This window comes from Rhineura floridana, chromosome 11 (genome assembly GCF_030035675.1).
Source record: "Rhineura floridana isolate rRhiFlo1 chromosome 11, rRhiFlo1.hap2, whole genome shotgun sequence".
In the NCBI taxonomy this organism is placed as follows: Eukaryota; Metazoa; Chordata; class Lepidosauria; order Squamata; family Rhineuridae; genus Rhineura; species Rhineura floridana.
Window position 1 is genome coordinate 37,654,735 of NC_084490.1, and position 17,851 is coordinate 37,672,585.

Here is a 17,851-nt window from a genome sequence, read left to right on the forward strand (position 1 = left end):
AATAAGGCCATCGAGTCCAGCCTCCTGCTCAATGCTGGAATCTAAGTTTATAGGCAAAAACTGTTCTGTTTAAGTACATGCCTCTAGCCAACAGATATTTCTATCAAACTTTATAAAGCAGGGAAATTGGGCAGCTATAGTGAATGCACCAGGGGAGCAGGGGACCTGATCTTCTCTCTGAGATATTGCACTGACCTACAAATTTGTAAAAATGCAAACACAATTTGGGTTGGTTTTTCACAGTCCAATCCACTTGCTGTGTAGCTTAGAAGAATTTGGTAACATGTGCCTCTGGGCATATGGTGAGTGGTGGCAACACTTGCAATCAGGACTGCAACTCCAGAGATGAAGAACGGCATTTTTTGTATGTTTGTTGGTGTTCTTACTCTGCTTCTTTCCCATATTACTACTGTTTCTACAGAGGATCTAACCTAGAAAACTATATTTCATTCATTATTCATCCTCAAAATCTTTGTCAAATTTATTTTTAGTAATTTTGATGCTTTTTTATTGGTCAATATCATGTGATGATGAAGAAAGCCTTTTGTGCTTCAAACTGGAGCTTATGTTCTATTTCTATTTTGGGTGCATTAACAGATGAATTTGAAACTGCAGCTTTGATATAAAATTAGACTGATAATAGATTGCTATTTAAGCAATGATGAATTAACTCCCCTTTCCTCCCATACCCTCTCCCCTCCTATCCCCTCCCTTTCCCCCTCCCTTTTACTCGCCCCTCCTCTGCCCCCTTCTCCCCTCCACACTCCAACCCTCCCTCCCTCTCCTCATCAAAGTATCCTGGGAAGTGTAGTTTGTGAATGGTGCTGAGAGTTGTTAGGAGACCTCCTATTCCTCTCACAGTCATCAGAATTCTCTGGGAAGAGGGGCTGACTGTTAAACCATGCTGGCCACTGGAGCTGTGTCAGAGGAATAGGGGTCTTGTAACAACTCTCAGCACCCTTCACAATAAACACTTCCCAGGATTCTGTGGGAGAAACCATGACTGTTTAAAGTGAAATAAATGTCTGGCGAGGGTGTGGCCCCCTGATTTAGCCATGTCAAACAGCTGTTAATCTGGCTTTTAGAACACTGACAGTTTGTTCTTCTTGAGCATGCCTGCACTATCATAGACTCCAACCTTAATTTTCTTAAATTAATTAAAAATCATCCATGTGTTTTTTTAACTTTGAAACTGAAGAAGATGAAGGTCAGAGTATGGGACAAGTTTAATAACAGGATTATAAGTACTCTGGCAACATTGCTGTTTTAATTAATTTTAACAAATTACAAGACCAAATTCAATATGGCTCTGGATTATTTTACTCTTGTTTAGACTTTAAATTGTGGATTCTCTCTGAGTGTTTTGTGTATCACCATGAAAGAGGGTTGCTTAAGCAAGCATTTCTGAGTTCAGGACTATAACGTTTGGTAAGATTTTGTTTTGAAATGAGCTTATGGGAAGCAGCAGAATGGCATGGGAGTATTTTTAAGTTAACATGGCAGAATGTGAAAAATTCACGCTGGTTATAGTATACAGCCACTATTGTGCTGTATAATACACAATTATACATAATTATTGTACATGATGGCCTTAGCAAGTATACTCTAGGCCAGCCTTTCCCAACCTTTGGGTCCCCAGATATTGCTGGACTACAATTCCTAACCATTGGCCATGCTGGCTGGGGATGATAGGAGTTGTAGTCCAACCACATCTGAGGACCCAAAGGTTGGGAAAGGCTACTATATGCTAAATAGAAATTAATGGACATAACAAAATCTAGCTTCTTTAATTTCAGTGGATCTCCTCGGAGTGAAACTTAATTGGTGACAACCCTAAGACTGGAAGGCATAGCGATGCACCAGATAAAGAAAAACTAATACACAAATTATGGGAGCAGCTGAGAATGATAAAGTTAACAGTAACAATGCACAAACCTTTAAAACTCTGATGAAGTAGTATGCCATGGTATAACATATCAAGAAAGAGTTTAGAATAATGAGCAATGGAATATTTACATAAGGAGTTCTTACTAAATTAAGCTCTTTCTGATGCTCCCTCCCCATAATTCAGATTTAACCATTCAGAATGTTTTGTAAGGTTTTGAAGATATTTGAAAATACCTGGATATATAATATTCAATATCTTATAACACATTCTTATCATGAAAACCCCGTTCATAGGGTCGCCATAAGACAAAATCGACTTGAAGGCAGTCCATTTCCATGTATAACACATTATGAATTCCTAAATATATTTAAAAGAATCACTATAAGTCATGTGTAAGACATGCTTATGTATAAGATTTGACTTTCGATGGGCGATTTATGCTGTTTTAAATTCTAGACACATATCTCTCCATTCAGACAAGCACACGGCACTATCAGGAAAAATGTCCTAACTGACAGAGCGGTACAACAATGGAACCAATGACCCCAGGAGATGGTGGGCTCTGCCACACTGGAGGCATTCAAGAGGCAGTTGGACAGCCACCTGTCTGGTGTCCTTTAAGATGGATTCCTGCACTGAGCAGGGGGTTGGACTCGATGGCTTTAGAGGCCCCTCCAGCTCTACTATGCTATGATCACAATTCTATCCAGGCAAGAGTACTTGGGGTGGGGTGGAGGGAACTGGGCAGGGCTAGTGAAGAGCCTAAGCTGGGAAAGTCCTGAGGGCTAGATAAAGAGGCCTATGCACAGCTCATTTGGTCCCTGGTCCTGAGTTCCCCACCCCTGATGTAAAACGATACAAGCACAATAAAATAATACAAAGACTGTAACTAAAAATAAAAAGGGAGAGGCAGATCCATGCTATGCCATGGGCTTTGATTCTTCCCCTCACCTCTTCAGTATGTAGTACATGTACCTAAAATCTGTGAACCTAAAATCAGTGAAATCACACATTCCCCTCTTCCCATCCCAATTTACTCCTTCTGGATGAGAAGTAGAACATATTTATTTATTTTATTTCATTTACAGTATATCCCACCTGTCCTCCCAGCAGGAGCCCAGGAAGGAAACTGGCAATAGAAACCCCACAGCATCCCTTTTCAGACCTCCTGACCAACATGGACAAAATATTCATTCATTCCATACAAGGGTCAGTTCTGTAACTCCAGCAGCTCTTGTACTCTAATTTAGAAATGAGAGAATACCAATGGAGGCTCTGTGTGTGTGCGTGTGCGTGCGCATGTGTGCATGTGTGTGTGACAGAGAGAGAGTAGTTATGGATGTTACTTGAAGACTGAGCTAAAGGAAGAGTATCAGTAAGAGAAGAAGAGACAGCTAGGTCCCCTTCAAAGGCATGGTTGGGAATAACTACCCATGGGCTTTGTTTCTTCCCTTCACCTTTTTCGTATGTAGTACATGTACCTAAAATCAGTAAAATCACATATTCCCCTCTTCCAACACCAACTCATTCCTTTTAGATAAGAAGATGAATAAATTTATTAATTTATTTTATTCATTTATATCCCACTATTCCTCGCAGCAGGAGCCCAGGAAGGAATCTCGCAAAGTTAAACCCCAGGGATCTCATGGTTGCAATTTATTGAGGAAAGCAAAGATTACTGAGGCTTTGCATAGAAATGTCACTGTATATCTTTATTGCTTTCCACATACATAGACACCCATGCAAGATATCCACAAAATCTCTGTAAGAATAAAGGTTTTCTTAATGTGGAAAAATTACCACAAATCTAGAAACAATGAGAACTTTCACACACCCAGTCCCCATGGCCCTTGGAGTATTATTTTCAAAAGACTGGATCCCAGGCCAAAACAATGTTCATCATTTCTCAATGAGAAGGGATGGGCAAATCTGTCTTATTTATGTCCTATGTCAACTTAGCATGGCTTTTTATCCATGAGTCCATTCCATTTCCACATTAGTTTGAAAGCTTTTAAAAAAAAAAATCACAAAACATATGAAAATGTATCCACCCCACCAAGATACCCTTTGTTAACCACCGAGAAGTGTGTCACAATTGGAGAAGTACAACATCTAATGAATACCTAAATTCAAATCAGAACATTAGTCTGGATTGGAGTAAACAAAGATTGAATTCCTCAAGCATCTCAGATCCATCAAGACACTGTGATGCTATGAAACCCTGTTTGGATCCAGTCATTTTATAGAGGAATTCACAAATATTGGATCCTCAAACATCCCTGCTGATGGCAACTCCTTTGTTAACACTTCATCTATATTTTTGAATGCTTCACCACATCCATCAAGATATTGTGAAACTATGAAACCCTGTTGCTCAATTTTTTGAAAGATTTGAACACAGCTTCCTTCACCTCTCTGTTTCTCAAACTGTATATGAGGGGGTTGAACATGGGAGTCAAGATAGTGTAGAAGAAAGAGAAGGTTTTATGTAGCTCCTTCAGTGTTTCTGTTTCTGGGATGACATAAACAAAGACTAATGACCCATAGAAAACTGTCACAACAATCAAATGAGAAGAACAAGTGGCAAAGACCTTCTGCTGTGCGGCTTTGGATTTAATTTGCACGACAGTGAAAAAAATACAGACATAAGAAGTCAAAGTCAGTAGAAAAGGGGGGCCTGTTGCCATAAACCCTATTATAAAAGTTGCAAGTTTTACTTGGCGGGTATTGCTACAGGAGAGGTTTGCCACTGGATATACATCACAAAAGAAATCATCAATTTCATTGGACCCACAGAAGGTTAGCTGTACCAAAAAAGAAGTTATGATAGAATTGCCCAATAGACCACTTATCCAAGATGTGGCTGCTAACTGGATGCAAAGTCTAGCATTCATAATAGATGTGTAGTGCAGAGGTTTGCATATTGCCAAAAAACGGTCAAAAGACATCATTGCCAGAAGATGGCATTCTGAGGATGCCCAGAAACCAAAGAAGTAGTATTGTGTGAAGCATCCCGCAATAGTTATGGACCTGTCCCCAGTGAAGAAACTGCCCAGCATCCTTGGGAGAATGGTTGAAGTGTAGCAGATCTCTAAGCAGGCCAAGTTCAAGAGGAAAAAATACATGGGGGTATGAAGATGCTGGTTAAATACAACCAATAAAACAATTAGGAGATTCCCAAAAATAGACAAAGCATAGATGACAAGGAACAATATGAAGAACAGAATTTGCAATTCACGGAGATTGCCAAATCCCAGAAGGATGAATGTTGTAGGGTTTGACTGATTTTTCCAAATTGCTGTTTGCCAATGAATTGAAAGGTCATCCTGAAATAAAATTTGAAGAACATTAGTGAGCTAGGAAACCCACCCCACCCCTGTTTCCCCTTCCATTGTTGCTTGAAACTAATATTGACAGTGACCAAGGACACCCACTATTTATCTCTGTGTTCTCTACCACTTAATTGTCAACCGAGATTCAGGTATTTAAATCAGGGCTGTGTGTTGGCTAGGAATGGGGGAGAAATGTGACTCAGTTCCCATTGAAACCACCTGAATGGCCTCTCTTATGAATGCACAGGATTGAGGTTCTTATGGACTCCCCTTTGCCTGCTAACTATCCAGATGACTTATATATCAAGTATTGTCACCACAGCAGTTAATCTGAACAGGCAGGCTAAGAGTAGGAGATTCCACCTAAGGAATGCAAGTAACAATGCAAATAACAAATAATAATTCTATTGGAGGTCCCTGATTCATAGGGTCGCCATAAGTCACAATTGGATTGAAGGCATATAACAATGGTGAAATGTGTTGGGCTTTCTGCCTTTTTTATAGTGCTTTCTCATCAAAAGATCCCATTTGTAGATTTCAGAGGGATTATGTATGCTTCTATGGGCTACTCTATGCAAACCTCAACCTCATGGCTACTAGCCATGATGGCTATGCTCTGCCACCCTAGTCAGAGGCAGTATGTTTCTGAAAACCAGTTGCCGGAAGCCTCAGGCGGGGAGAGTGTTCTTGCACTCAAGTCCTGCTTGCAGGCTTCCGCCAGGCACCTGGTTGGCCACTGTGAGAACAGGATGCTGGACTAGATGGGCCACTGGCCTGATCCAGCAGGCTCTTCTTATGTTCTTATGTTCTTAGATAATCTTCTGGAATCTGCAGGGAATTAATGGGTCACCCTTGCACTGTCGTTTGTATGGACACAGGCCTACCTTACAGGGTTGTTGTAGCATGGTTCAAAGGAGCGCTCACAAGGATGAACCTACCATTGCAGAGGTAGGGCTCTTCAAAACATTGCCAAAGAAGGCATTCTCAAAAAAGTAATGTCACCTTTCTACTGTGTACCCAGAAGCTGAGAAGAAAACAACTGTGGATTGCTCATCTCTGTGCAACTCTCATATCTTCCTCAAGTGTCATGCATCAAAATTAGACACACCTGATGGTCAAACTCATAATGGCTGCCTCCCTTAGAATCTGCTGGTAGAAGCAGTTGCATCACATGGTTTTATGGTAACACAGACCTGTAATACTCTAGATCAGGATGGTTAGACTTCAGATTTTTGTTATTGATCTTTTTATTATTATTAAAAAACCCAAGATCCACCAACCAGAGCAAACCACAAAATACATACACTTAGAATTAAATAATTCTTAGCCTAGGAATTGTTTTCAGTTCCAGAATTTAATTGACTTCACAGTATTTCCACACAGAAATCCACTCCTGATTACCTACCCCCAACTTCCTTATTTTCAGCAGGATAATTTTCTTGTTTTCATTGTGAAACAGTTAGGAGTCTGAAATCCTCACTGATCTTCTGCAGGTCACCCTGAGATATGCCAATACATTTTGATCTACTTTCTGCCCACGCTGCATTTAAAGTGCTATCCAAAAGCTAAACATTATGATATTGATCATAAAAAGAGATACTGATGATCACTTTTTGACACTGAGCTGCAAACATTTCCACTGAAAAACCATAAAAACAACAGCCCAGAGCTGTCCTCTTTCCCAAATACCTAGGAAAGGCTTTCCAGGGGACAAAGGATTGTTTTGGGTTTAGGTTGATATAGATGATTTCTATGAGTCCCTTTCTAACCTCTGATTTGGAACTGTACACCTGGAGGTGGGCCAAAACCATATAGGGCTTTAAAGGTCAACACCAACACCTTGAATTGGGCCTGGTAGACAACTGGTAACCAGTGTAGCTCTACTAACACCGGAGTGATATGATCACGGCGATGGCTGTTCTTAATCAAACGTGCTGCCGCATTCTGTATCAGCTGTAATTTCCAGACCATTTTCAAGGGTAACCCCACGTAGAGCGCATTACAGTAGTCTAAGCGAGAGGAGACCAGAGCATGTATCACCCATGGGAGCAGATGGGCAGGAAGGTAGGGTTGCAGCCTCCATATCAGATGAAGTTGATACCAAGCCGCCCAGCTCACTGCCGAAACCTGAGCCTCCATGGATAGCTGGGAGTCAAGAATGACCCCAAGGCTGCGGACCTGGTCTTTCAGGGGCAATCTTACCCCATTAAACACCAGGTCTATATCTCCCAACCTTCTCTTGTCCCCCACGAGCAACACCTCGGTCTTGTCAGGGTTCAGTTTCAGCCTATTTCTTCCCATCCATTCACTTACGGAGTCCAGGCACTTGGACATGGTGTCCACAGCCAATTCTGGTGAGGACTTAAATGAGAGATAGAGCTGAGTGTCATCCACATATTGGTGACACTGCAGCCCAAATCTCCTGATGGTGGCCCCCAGCGGCTTTACATAGATGTTGAATAGCATGGGGGGAGGATAGAACCCTGTGGCACTCCACAATTGAGAGGCCAAGGGTCTGAAACCTCATCCCCCAATGCCACCCGTTGGTGCCTGTCTGAGAGATAGGAACGGAGCCACCGTAAAACAGTGCCCCCTATTAACAGTGCCCCAAATAAACTCATAAAAATGAAAAAAAGAATACACTGCCCCAAAAGGCTACCATGATGGATACATAAATATTTACCTCTAAAATTGTTATATTTCTGGCTGGAAATTCTGATGTGTTCCGTTCAGGTTCCATATGTAAGATGAACTTTTTTCTTCACTATTCCTGCAGTGCTCCAAACATTTAATTCCAGTGGTAATCCTGGAGTCTTGTTTCCCTTTTGTAGCTAAATATCGGGATGCTCGCTTATTTAAAGTCCTAGCAGCCTTATTCACATTCAGTAGCAAAATATCAGAATGTAAACTTGTTTGAATGTGATTAATGATCAAGGACAGACCATTTTTTTCAAATGGATATTCACAATGCCTAGGGAAAAGAACTAAGCAGTTTGTCAGTGTTTGACTTTCTGTGTTTGTAGTTCTAGGAGTTATGCCAAGCATTGTAAACTGTTATCATAGTCAGGCTCATATAATGGGACATCAATGACATTACAGATAAACCAGCAGAAGAAAAGTTCTCAAACAGGAAAGGCTACATGCTCAGGGGAATTCATTACACTCTTCCAAAGCCAAGGCAATTAATGTTTCCTCACTGATACAAAAGTACTCACAGGCTGTCCTCAATAACTTGAACAAGGAATGCCATCCTACTTTTTAATTCTTAAGTATTTTTTTTTAAAGAGAGGGGTTTTTTTATCATGGCCTTGTGGATTTGCAGGTGGAAATATTCATATCAAAATATCACACTTTGTCATGGTTAAAGCAGGGGTGTAGTCATCCAGGGTCTCAGGGGGTCTTAGACCCCTTCCTTTTGGGGAGCAGGGTCCCAGCAGGGTCCCTAACTACTGAGAAGACTCATTCTCAACACCACAGCAAAAAAGGGGAGGGTGGTGGGTGTGCTTGTGACTAACATAAAGGGACACTGCACTTCTGGATCTACCACTCCACTACTGGCTTAAAGTTGTCAAATATGATTATATATTTATTAGGGATCATTTCATCCATTCTTTCCACTTACCATATCTAATCCCAACTGATCTACTGTTATGCTGAGCCAGCAAGGGCTGCTCTGATAATAAGGATGCAATTTCCCAGTATGGACATTATGGAACCTACTACTCACATTATAATACAGTACAGTGACTGCTGCCTTTGAGAGGCTGACTGGAGCTTCTAATTATGGTCATATTTGGGGTTGGATTCCAACCAGTTTGGTACGCACTCTTTCCAGTTGGGTGCAGCTTCTATAGTAGCTACGTTGGGCTGTGGGAGCACAGCCATGCAGGCAATGAGGCACTGGCGGTAGGCCATTTAAGGGCCCTCCTTAACCGTTGTGCTGCTGAGCATATTGATAATTGTTTCTGTTTTAACAGGTTGGAGGGTGCTGGAGTCAAGGTCAGGGCCGGTTCTAAAGGGCAGCCAGGTTGGGCACTGGTCCAAGGGCCCCAGAGCTACAGGAGCCCCTGAGGGGCCCCTGAGGGGCCCTCTGCTCCCCTTCCATGATCTGCGCCCCCGACGCCCCCACTTACCTGTCAGCCAGCTTTTTAGCATTGCCCTTAATGAAGATGGCAGCCGCAGTTTCCCTAAGGTACTGAAACCGCTGCCACCATCTTAGTTGATGGCAGAGATGTGTGCACATAGCACGCACGTGTGCCATCAACAAAGATGGTGGCAGAGGCTTCATTCCCTTTAGGGAAACCAAGGCCACCATCTTCATTAAGGGCAATAGTAAAGACCAGACAGGTAGGGGGGCCGTGAGGAGTGTACGGGGGGGCATGCATGCACGCGTATGTGCACGCACACACACACACACACACCAACCGTGAGGCCAGGGCAAGCTGAAGCCCAAGGGCCCCCGCATGCCTGGAGCCGGCCCTGGTCAAGGTACTTATGTGTGGCCACAGATGGAGTCCTGGGCCAAGAGGAGGGTGTCACAGATCAGTCCCGAAATCCAGTTGGGGCTCAGCCATTGCGCTCTGGTCCAGTGGCTGGGTAGACGTGGCATGCTGTGGGAATGCCTTCTGCCAATGCTGTTTGATGCTTCGTTGGTGTAGCACCCTCCACAGGATTTGATTATACATTTGGGTGGCAATGGCCTGGGAATGTTGAAGAGGAAAGCCCTTATCATTCAGGCTTGCCTGGACTTTGCAGCCATATGCAGTAGGTGGCCTAGGACCATGATTGTTCGGTCTGATATCCTCCAGAGGAGGATTTGGAAGGGTGGGAATGATCCCAGAGGCCTGAATAAGGATAGTCAAAAGGTAAATAGGGAAGTTTGGCTCGCGCTTGCTGATAAGCAGGGTGAGGCAATACAACATCCACAGGTGAAGTGTGGCAGGGCTGATCTTTACTAGCCAGATGGTGCTCATATGTCTGACCTGGGTAATAATCTGGTTTTGACTGATCTGCAGAGTGCCCTGCACATATTTATTTGTCACAGGTGGAGGAAGAGGGACTAAGCTGAGGCTTGTCCTCTTGCTTGGTGGATAGGTGCAGGAATTTCACAGGATAGGGTTTGGTGACCACCCTTAGGCACCCTTTGAGATGATCAGTGGGTTCTGAGGCCTGCCTTCCAGGCTGTGTGGCCGGTTGGCAGGATAAGGCTCACCTTTGGGGCTAACCTGTAACACCCACTCAGAGGTTGTGAGGCCCTGAGGGGGGGGTGGATCTGGAAGGCCTCCCTAACCACCCTGCGGGGATGGGGTCCGGAAGAGGGGATTGGGATTGGACCACCCCCTTTCCCATGGCAGGGTGCCCTCACCTGATTGGGTAAGAGTTAGGTCCTGCACTTGTCTCTGCAGATCATTTATTATGCAATCAAGCATTTAATTGGCTTTACTTCAATAAACGTGGCCCTTAATTTACCCACACTTCATCTTGTCTTGCCTCTTCATTTCCCGGGTATGCACTACAATTAATGTCTCCTCACTGCTATTAAGGTACTCACAGGCTGTTCTCAACAGCCTGAACAAGGAATGCCATCCTACTTTTTAATGCTTAAGTATTTTTTTAAAGCGATGGATTTTTCTGAACATGGCCTTGTGGATTTACAGGAAAAAAATCATATCAGGCTATCACACTTTGTCATGCTTATTTATTTATTTATTATTTATTATCATTATTATTATTATTATTAAATTTAATTCCCACCCTTCCTCCCAGTAGGAGCCCAGGGCATCAAACAAAAGCACTAAAAACAGTTTAATGCATCATAAAAAGAAACTTTAAAATATATTAAAACAAAAACATCCTTAAAAACATATTAAAACAAAACATCTTTAAAAACATTTTTAAAAAAATTAAAAACATCTTAAAGAGCAATTCCAACACAAAGGCAGACTGGGATAAGGTCTCTGCTTAAAAGGCTTTTTGCAAGGGGAAGGTCTTCCATAGGCACAGAAAAGATAACATAGATGGTGCCTGCCTAATATTTAAGGGGAGGGAATTCCAAAGGGTAGGTTTCACTACACTAAAGGTCCGTTTCCTATGTTGTGCAGAATGAACCTCCTGATGAGATGGTGTTTGCAGAAGGCCCTCAACTGCAGAGCTTAGTGATCAGCTGGGTATATAAGGGATAAGACAGTCTTTCAGGTATCCTGGTCCCAAGCTGTATAAGGCTTTATACACCAAAACTAGAACCTTGAACTTAGCATGGTAGCTAAAAGGTAGCCAGTGCAATTCTTTCAGCAGCGGGGTGACATGTTGGCAATACCCTGCCCCAGTGAGTAGTCTCGCCACTGCATTTTGCACGAGATGCAGCTTCCAGACCAACCTCCAGCGTAGCCCCACATACAGCACACTGCAATAATCCAGCCTGGAGGTTACCAGTACATGGACAACAGTGGTCAGTCTATCTCGGTCCAGTAATGGGTGCAGCTGTCTTACCAACTGAAGCTGGTAAAAGGCACTCCTAGCCACTGAGGTCACCTGGGCCTCTATCAACAAAGATGAATCCAGGAGCACCCCCAGACCGCAAACCTGCTCTTTCAGATGGAGTACAACCCCATCCAAAGCAGGCAACTGACCAATTATCTGAACTCGGGAACCACCAACACTCAGCGTCTCTTTTGCTAGGATTCAGACTCAATTTATTAGCCCTCATCCAGCCCACCACCAAGCCCAGGAGGCAATTGAGGGCTTGCACAGCCTCTCCTGATTCAGATGTTATGGAGAAATAGAGCTGGATATCATCAGTGTACTGCTGACACCTCACCCCAAATCTCCTGATGACTGCTCCCAATGGCTTCATATAGATGTTAAACAGCATGGGGAACAAGATGTTACCCTGTGGCACCCCACAGCACTATTGCCAGGGGGCCAAAAGACAATAACCCAATGCTGTTCTCTGAAAACAACCCTGGAGATCGGATTGGAACCATTGTAAAACAGTGCCTTCAATACCCATCTCACCAAGGCAGCCCAGGAAAGTACCATGGTCAATAGTATCAAAAGCCACCAAGAAATCAAGTAAGAACAACAGGTTTGCACTCCCCCTGTCCTTCTCCCCAAAAAAGGTCATCCATCAAGGCAACCAAGGTCGATTCAGTCCTGTAACCAGGCCTGAACCCAGACTGGAATGGGTCAAGATAATCTGTATCATACAAGAGTACTTGCAATTGCTGCACCATAACCCTCTCAATCACCTTCCCTAAAATCAGGCTGTGCACCAGGGGAGCAGGAGCAATATCTCTGAGATATTGTACTGCCCTACACATTTGTAAAAATGTAAACACAATTTGGGTTGGTCTTTCACAGTCCAATCCACTTCCTGTGTAGCTTAGAAGAATTTGGTAACATGTGCATATGGTGAGTGGTGGCAACAATTGCAATCAGGACTGCATCTCCAAAGATGGAGAATTACAATTTTTGTAAGTTCATTGGTGTTCTTCTTACTCTGCTTCTTCCTGTATTATTACTGTTTCTACAGAGAACCAAACCTAGACAATTATACTTCACTCATTATTCATCCTAGAAATCTGCGTCAAATTTATTTTTCTTAATTTCAATGCCTTTTTATTGGTCAATGTCATATGATGGTGAAGACAGCCTTTTGTGTTTCAAACTGGAGGTTGTGTTCTATTTCTATTTCGGGTGCATTAACAGTTGAATCCCCCCTTTAGGATGCACACCTTAACATGGTGAGGGGGTTTGTTGAAGAAGCTAAGAGCAATGCCGTCAGGAGTCTAGACCGAGAGGCTAGACTCCTAGCAGGGACACCCAAGGCAGAATGGTCAAAGCTGAGACACCAGACTAAGATGCATCCAAACTCATAGGAAGGCAATGGTAAACCACCTCTGAATACCTCTTACCATGAAAACCCTATGAACAGAGTATCCAAAATGCAACACGAAATAGTGCTGGAAGATGAGACCCTCAGGTCAGAAGGCACTCAATGAGCTACTGGGGAAGAACAAAGGACAAGTACGAGTAGCGCTGTGACTAATGATGCAGCTGGGTCAAAGCCAAAAGGAAGCCCAGAGGCTGATGTGCACAGATGTGAAAGGAGAGTCCAGAGTTGTACAACGCACACAATAGGAACATGGAGTGTGAGAAGCATGAACCAGAGAAAGCTAAAAATTGTCAAGCAAGAAATGGAACATATCAACATTACAATACTTGGCGTGATTAAATTAAAATGGAAGGGAATGGGACATTTTCAATCAGGCAACAACAAAATACTTTATGCAGGAAATGAGAAATCAAGAAGAAACGGGGTTGCTTTAATAGTGGGAAGTGATGTAGCAAAAGCAATTAGAAGCTACAACACACGGTCTAAGCGAGTGATATCAATGAGATGAAACGGGAAACCTATTAACATAACCATCATCCAAGTCTACGCTCCAACATCAAATGTAGAAGAAGAAGAATTGGAGAGATTTTACACAGAAGTACAGGAAGAAATTGATCACACACCAAAACAAGATATGATGTTAATCATGGGGGACTGGAATGCAAAAGGAGGGAACAGAGAAGAACTAGGAATTGTGGGGAAATGGGGCTTAAGAGACAGAAATGAAGCAGGAGAAAGACTTATAGAATTCTGTGAAGCCAATAATTTGTTTCTTGCAAACACATTTTTTGAGCAACCAAAAAGACGACTGTACACGTGGACATCACCAGATGGTCAATATAGGAATCCAGTTGATTATATAATTGGCAACGGAAGATGGAGAAGTTCCATACTTTCTGCAAAAACAAGACCAGGAGCAGACTGTATGATGTCCCTGTATTTTAATATCTGTAAATATGGTAAGTGCGGGTTTATTGAGTGATATATGGTAAGTGACTGAGTAAGAGGGGGGAGTACATGGGCTAGAATGCTGGAGAATGTTTGATGATTGGCTGAGTGTTTGAATGGCTGAAGGTATAAATGAGAGAGTGACAGTTGAGTTGGGAGGAGTTGTTGGTGATTGGTTGTGGAGTGTGGATTGGAGTTGGTTGTGGGTTGGATTATATTTGGCTGGTGTTTAGGCAGAATATATAAGACTGGAAATATAAAGAGTGACACTATATGAAACCATACGCTTGTTGAACATTCCTAAAGTAATCTTGTTATTTCCTGGTGTTATCAAATAAATACTTTTATTGGTTTACCAAAAGCCTGATCCTTGACTGGGGATACACAGACCAGAAGGGAGGGCAGGGTAATTACCAAGGCTGGAGGGAAACAGTATCAAATAAATGGTGGCAGCGATGAAGGGAGATATTGTAACATCGTCAAGTATCCAGAGCAACCCAGGATTGTATGCTTTATAGATAAAGACACAAGAGAGTTGTGGACGGCAAGGGTACCCAGACACAAAGTAACAATAAGCCATAGGGAGACTATGCAAAGTCTCTAGCAGTATTGTTTACAGGGAGTGGCTGGTGGTGCTGCCTAGCAGTGGGATCTTGTGAGATCTGTGCTAGGGTGAGCTAAAGAAAAATAAAAAGTGTGATTCTGACTGCTGGTAGCCACGGGTGGGAGCCTGACAGGTGGTGCCAGTGGGAGGAACATTACAGACTGCAGTACAGATCATGAACTTGTCGTATCGAAAATCAGAGTAAAGCTAAAGGAGAAGAACAAAGCAATCATAATGCCAAAATACAATTTAAACAACATCCCAGAAGAATATAAAGATCAAATAAGGAACAGGTTTGAGGCTTTAAACTTAGTTGACAGAGAACCAGAAGAACTATGGAGTGAAGTGAGAGACATGATCAGGGAAGAATGCAAAAAGACAATACCCCTAGTTAAAAAGAGAGAAAGACCTCAATGGATGACTGACAAAACTCTTAAAATGGTTAAATAGAGAAAGCAAAAGCAAGAGATAGAAACATGGTCAGAACCCTAAATGCAACTATACAACGACTAGTACATAGAGACAAAAAAATCTATTACAATAGTTATTGTATAGAAATAGAAGAGGACAACGAAAAGAGAAGAACAATCCTATTCCAAAAGATTAGAGAAATGAAAGGGAAATTTAAACCACGAGTAGGGATGTTGAATAATCAACAGGGAAACACACTGACTGACCCAGATGCAATAAAAGGAAGATGGAAGCAATACAATGAAGAACTATATAAAAAACATGCAAGGATGATAGATTCATTCACGGAGGAACCATATGATGAAGAACCAGAAATTTTAGTATGTGAGGTGAAAGATGCTCTTAAAATTCTCGGAAGAAACAAATCACCAGGAATAGATGGCATACCAATAGAGTTGCTACAAGCTACTGAGACTGAATCTGTCCAAATTTTGACAAAAATATGTCAAGAAATATGGAAAGCTAAACAATGGCCCACAGACTGGAAGCGTTCAATATATATCCCAATTCCAAAGAAAGGGCATCCCAGGGAATGCAGTAATTATAGAACTATTGCCTTAATATCCCATGCAAGTAAAGTAATGCTTAAGATTCTACAACAAAGGCTTTTACCATATATGGAGCAAGAAATGACACCTTGCTTGCCGCGCAGCTGACAAGCGAGGCATAGTTGCGGATGGGGGTGAAGCTGCTGCCTCCATCTTTCAATGGGGCAATGTCGCGCATCGCAACTATTATGCACGTGTGATGTGCAGCATGGGGGGCCGAACTTATGGGTCTATTTAAGCCCAGCCGCCCCTCCTACCTTCCTCTTTGCTTGTGCAACGTGGACAGCGAGGGACAGAGCAGCTTGGAGACGGAGCTGCAGAACAGCGTTTTTTTGCGGCACAAGGAGCCTTTTGCGGGCTGATTTTGGCCTCCTTATTTCCCCATTAGGGGTGTGGGCTGCAGGCAGAGTGGTCGCCTGCCTGGAGGAGCGGCTGCGGCTGGAGTGGGCCTTGTTAAAGGAGCCTACTCAGCCAAACGTGGCTGGCACACACACACACACACACACAGCTGGTGGGGGAGGGAGACGCCTGTACTCTCCAGCAGCAGCACCTCAAGGCTGCCTTGGCAGCCAGTTAAACAAGACAACACAATTATAATCTGAATTACACAATTAGATTCTATTGAATATAAATAAATTATAGGTGCTGCATGGCTTATGATTAGGGGTTTTATACATTAAGCAGTGTATTATAATAGTTTAATAATAATATTGGTATTGCATTGTTTGACACTGATACTGTTTGTGTATTTATTGTTGTGAGCTAAGAACTGCAATAGATTAATTTCACCACACAGCATTTCTAATAATTATTATTATATAATTATATTCATAATTATAATTAGAAGCCAATGACTGGGAATAAGGGAATCACACATACAGTCATTGGGTATAATATTATTATTAATAATAATATTCATAATTATAATTATAAGTCGGGGTGGATTTAAAGCAATAATGCCACCCAAGAAAGGAAATGGTGTGTGTGTGAAAGGTCCCCTCATAAAATGCAGACCTTTGGGCATTTTTAAATCACCCCACCCATACGCCTGGGATAGGTTTTGGTGTAGTGGTTGAGGTTTGGACTGCGACCCGGGAGATCAGGGTTCAAATCTTCCCAACAGCCGTGGGCTGCAGGCTTAGAACTAATTATGGGAGAGGAGACTGCACAAGCCTTTCAAGCCTCAACAGGCCCTATCCCCCCCCTTTGGTTGCCAAGGCTGGGTGTGAGTTCAGCCTAGGTAGGGGGCACAAGACGGTGAAGGATGTGGTTGACACATTGGCAGCCTCTCTTGGCCATTGTGCAGGGTTCTTTGGTTAGGCTTACGGCCTTTGCATGACTCGGGCCTATATTAAGTTCAAGGTACTTTATTCTATTAATTTTATTACAAGATTCTACAACAAAGGCTTTTACCATATATGGAGCGAGAAATGCCAAATCAAGCTGGATTTAGAAAGGGAAGAGGCACCAGAGATCATATCGCAAACATACGTTGGATAATGCAACAGAGCAAGGAATTTCAGAAGAAAATCACTCTGTGCTTTATAATAATAATAATAATAAATTTAATTTCTTCATCGCCTATCTGGCCAATGGCCACTCTAGGCGACTTACAAAATTATTAAAATACAATTAATAAAATACAGTAATACAATAAAAACAATAGATCTACAACAACAATATTAAAACTGGGTAGGAGGCATTACAATTATATCGATTAACCCTCCCCGGATACCCCGAAGGCCTGCTGAAAAAGCCAGGTCTTTAAGGCTTTCCGAAATACATTTAGGGAAGAGGCATGCCGGAGATCTTGTGGGAGGGAGTTCCAAAGAGTGGGGGCCGCCACTGAGAATGCCCTCTCTCTTGTACCCGCCAATCTGGCTGTTTTTGTTGGCGGGATTGAGAGAAGGCCCTGTGTGGCCGATCTTGTCGGGCGGCATAATTGGTGGCGTTGAAGGCGCTCCGTGAGATAAACTGGATTCCAGATTACAGCAAAGCCTTTGACTGTGTAGATCATGAAAAACTATGGAATGCTTTAAAAGAAATGGGGGTGCCACAGCATCTGATTGTCCTGATGCGCAACCTATACTCTGGACAAGAGGCTACTGTAAGGACAGAATATGGAGAAACTGATTGGTTCCCCATCGGAAAGGGTGTGAGACAGGG

General features: G+C 42.7%; 1 protein-coding gene across 1 annotated transcript; it reads right to left on the minus strand.

Moving 5' to 3' along the window:
* Positions 1-4,245: 4,245 nt before the first annotated feature.
* LOC133366274 (olfactory receptor 11A1-like) lies at positions 4,246-7,981 on the minus strand. Its single transcript, XM_061589206.1, has 2 exons — positions 7,904-7,981; positions 4,246-5,214 (listed from the first exon to the last, which is right to left on the minus strand). The coding sequence occupies exons 1-2, from the start codon at positions 7,958-7,960 to the stop codon at positions 4,246-4,248; spliced, it is 1,026 nt and encodes a 341-aa protein (XP_061445190.1). The 5' UTR covers positions 7,961-7,981.
* Positions 7,982-17,851: the final 9,870 nt, after the last annotated feature.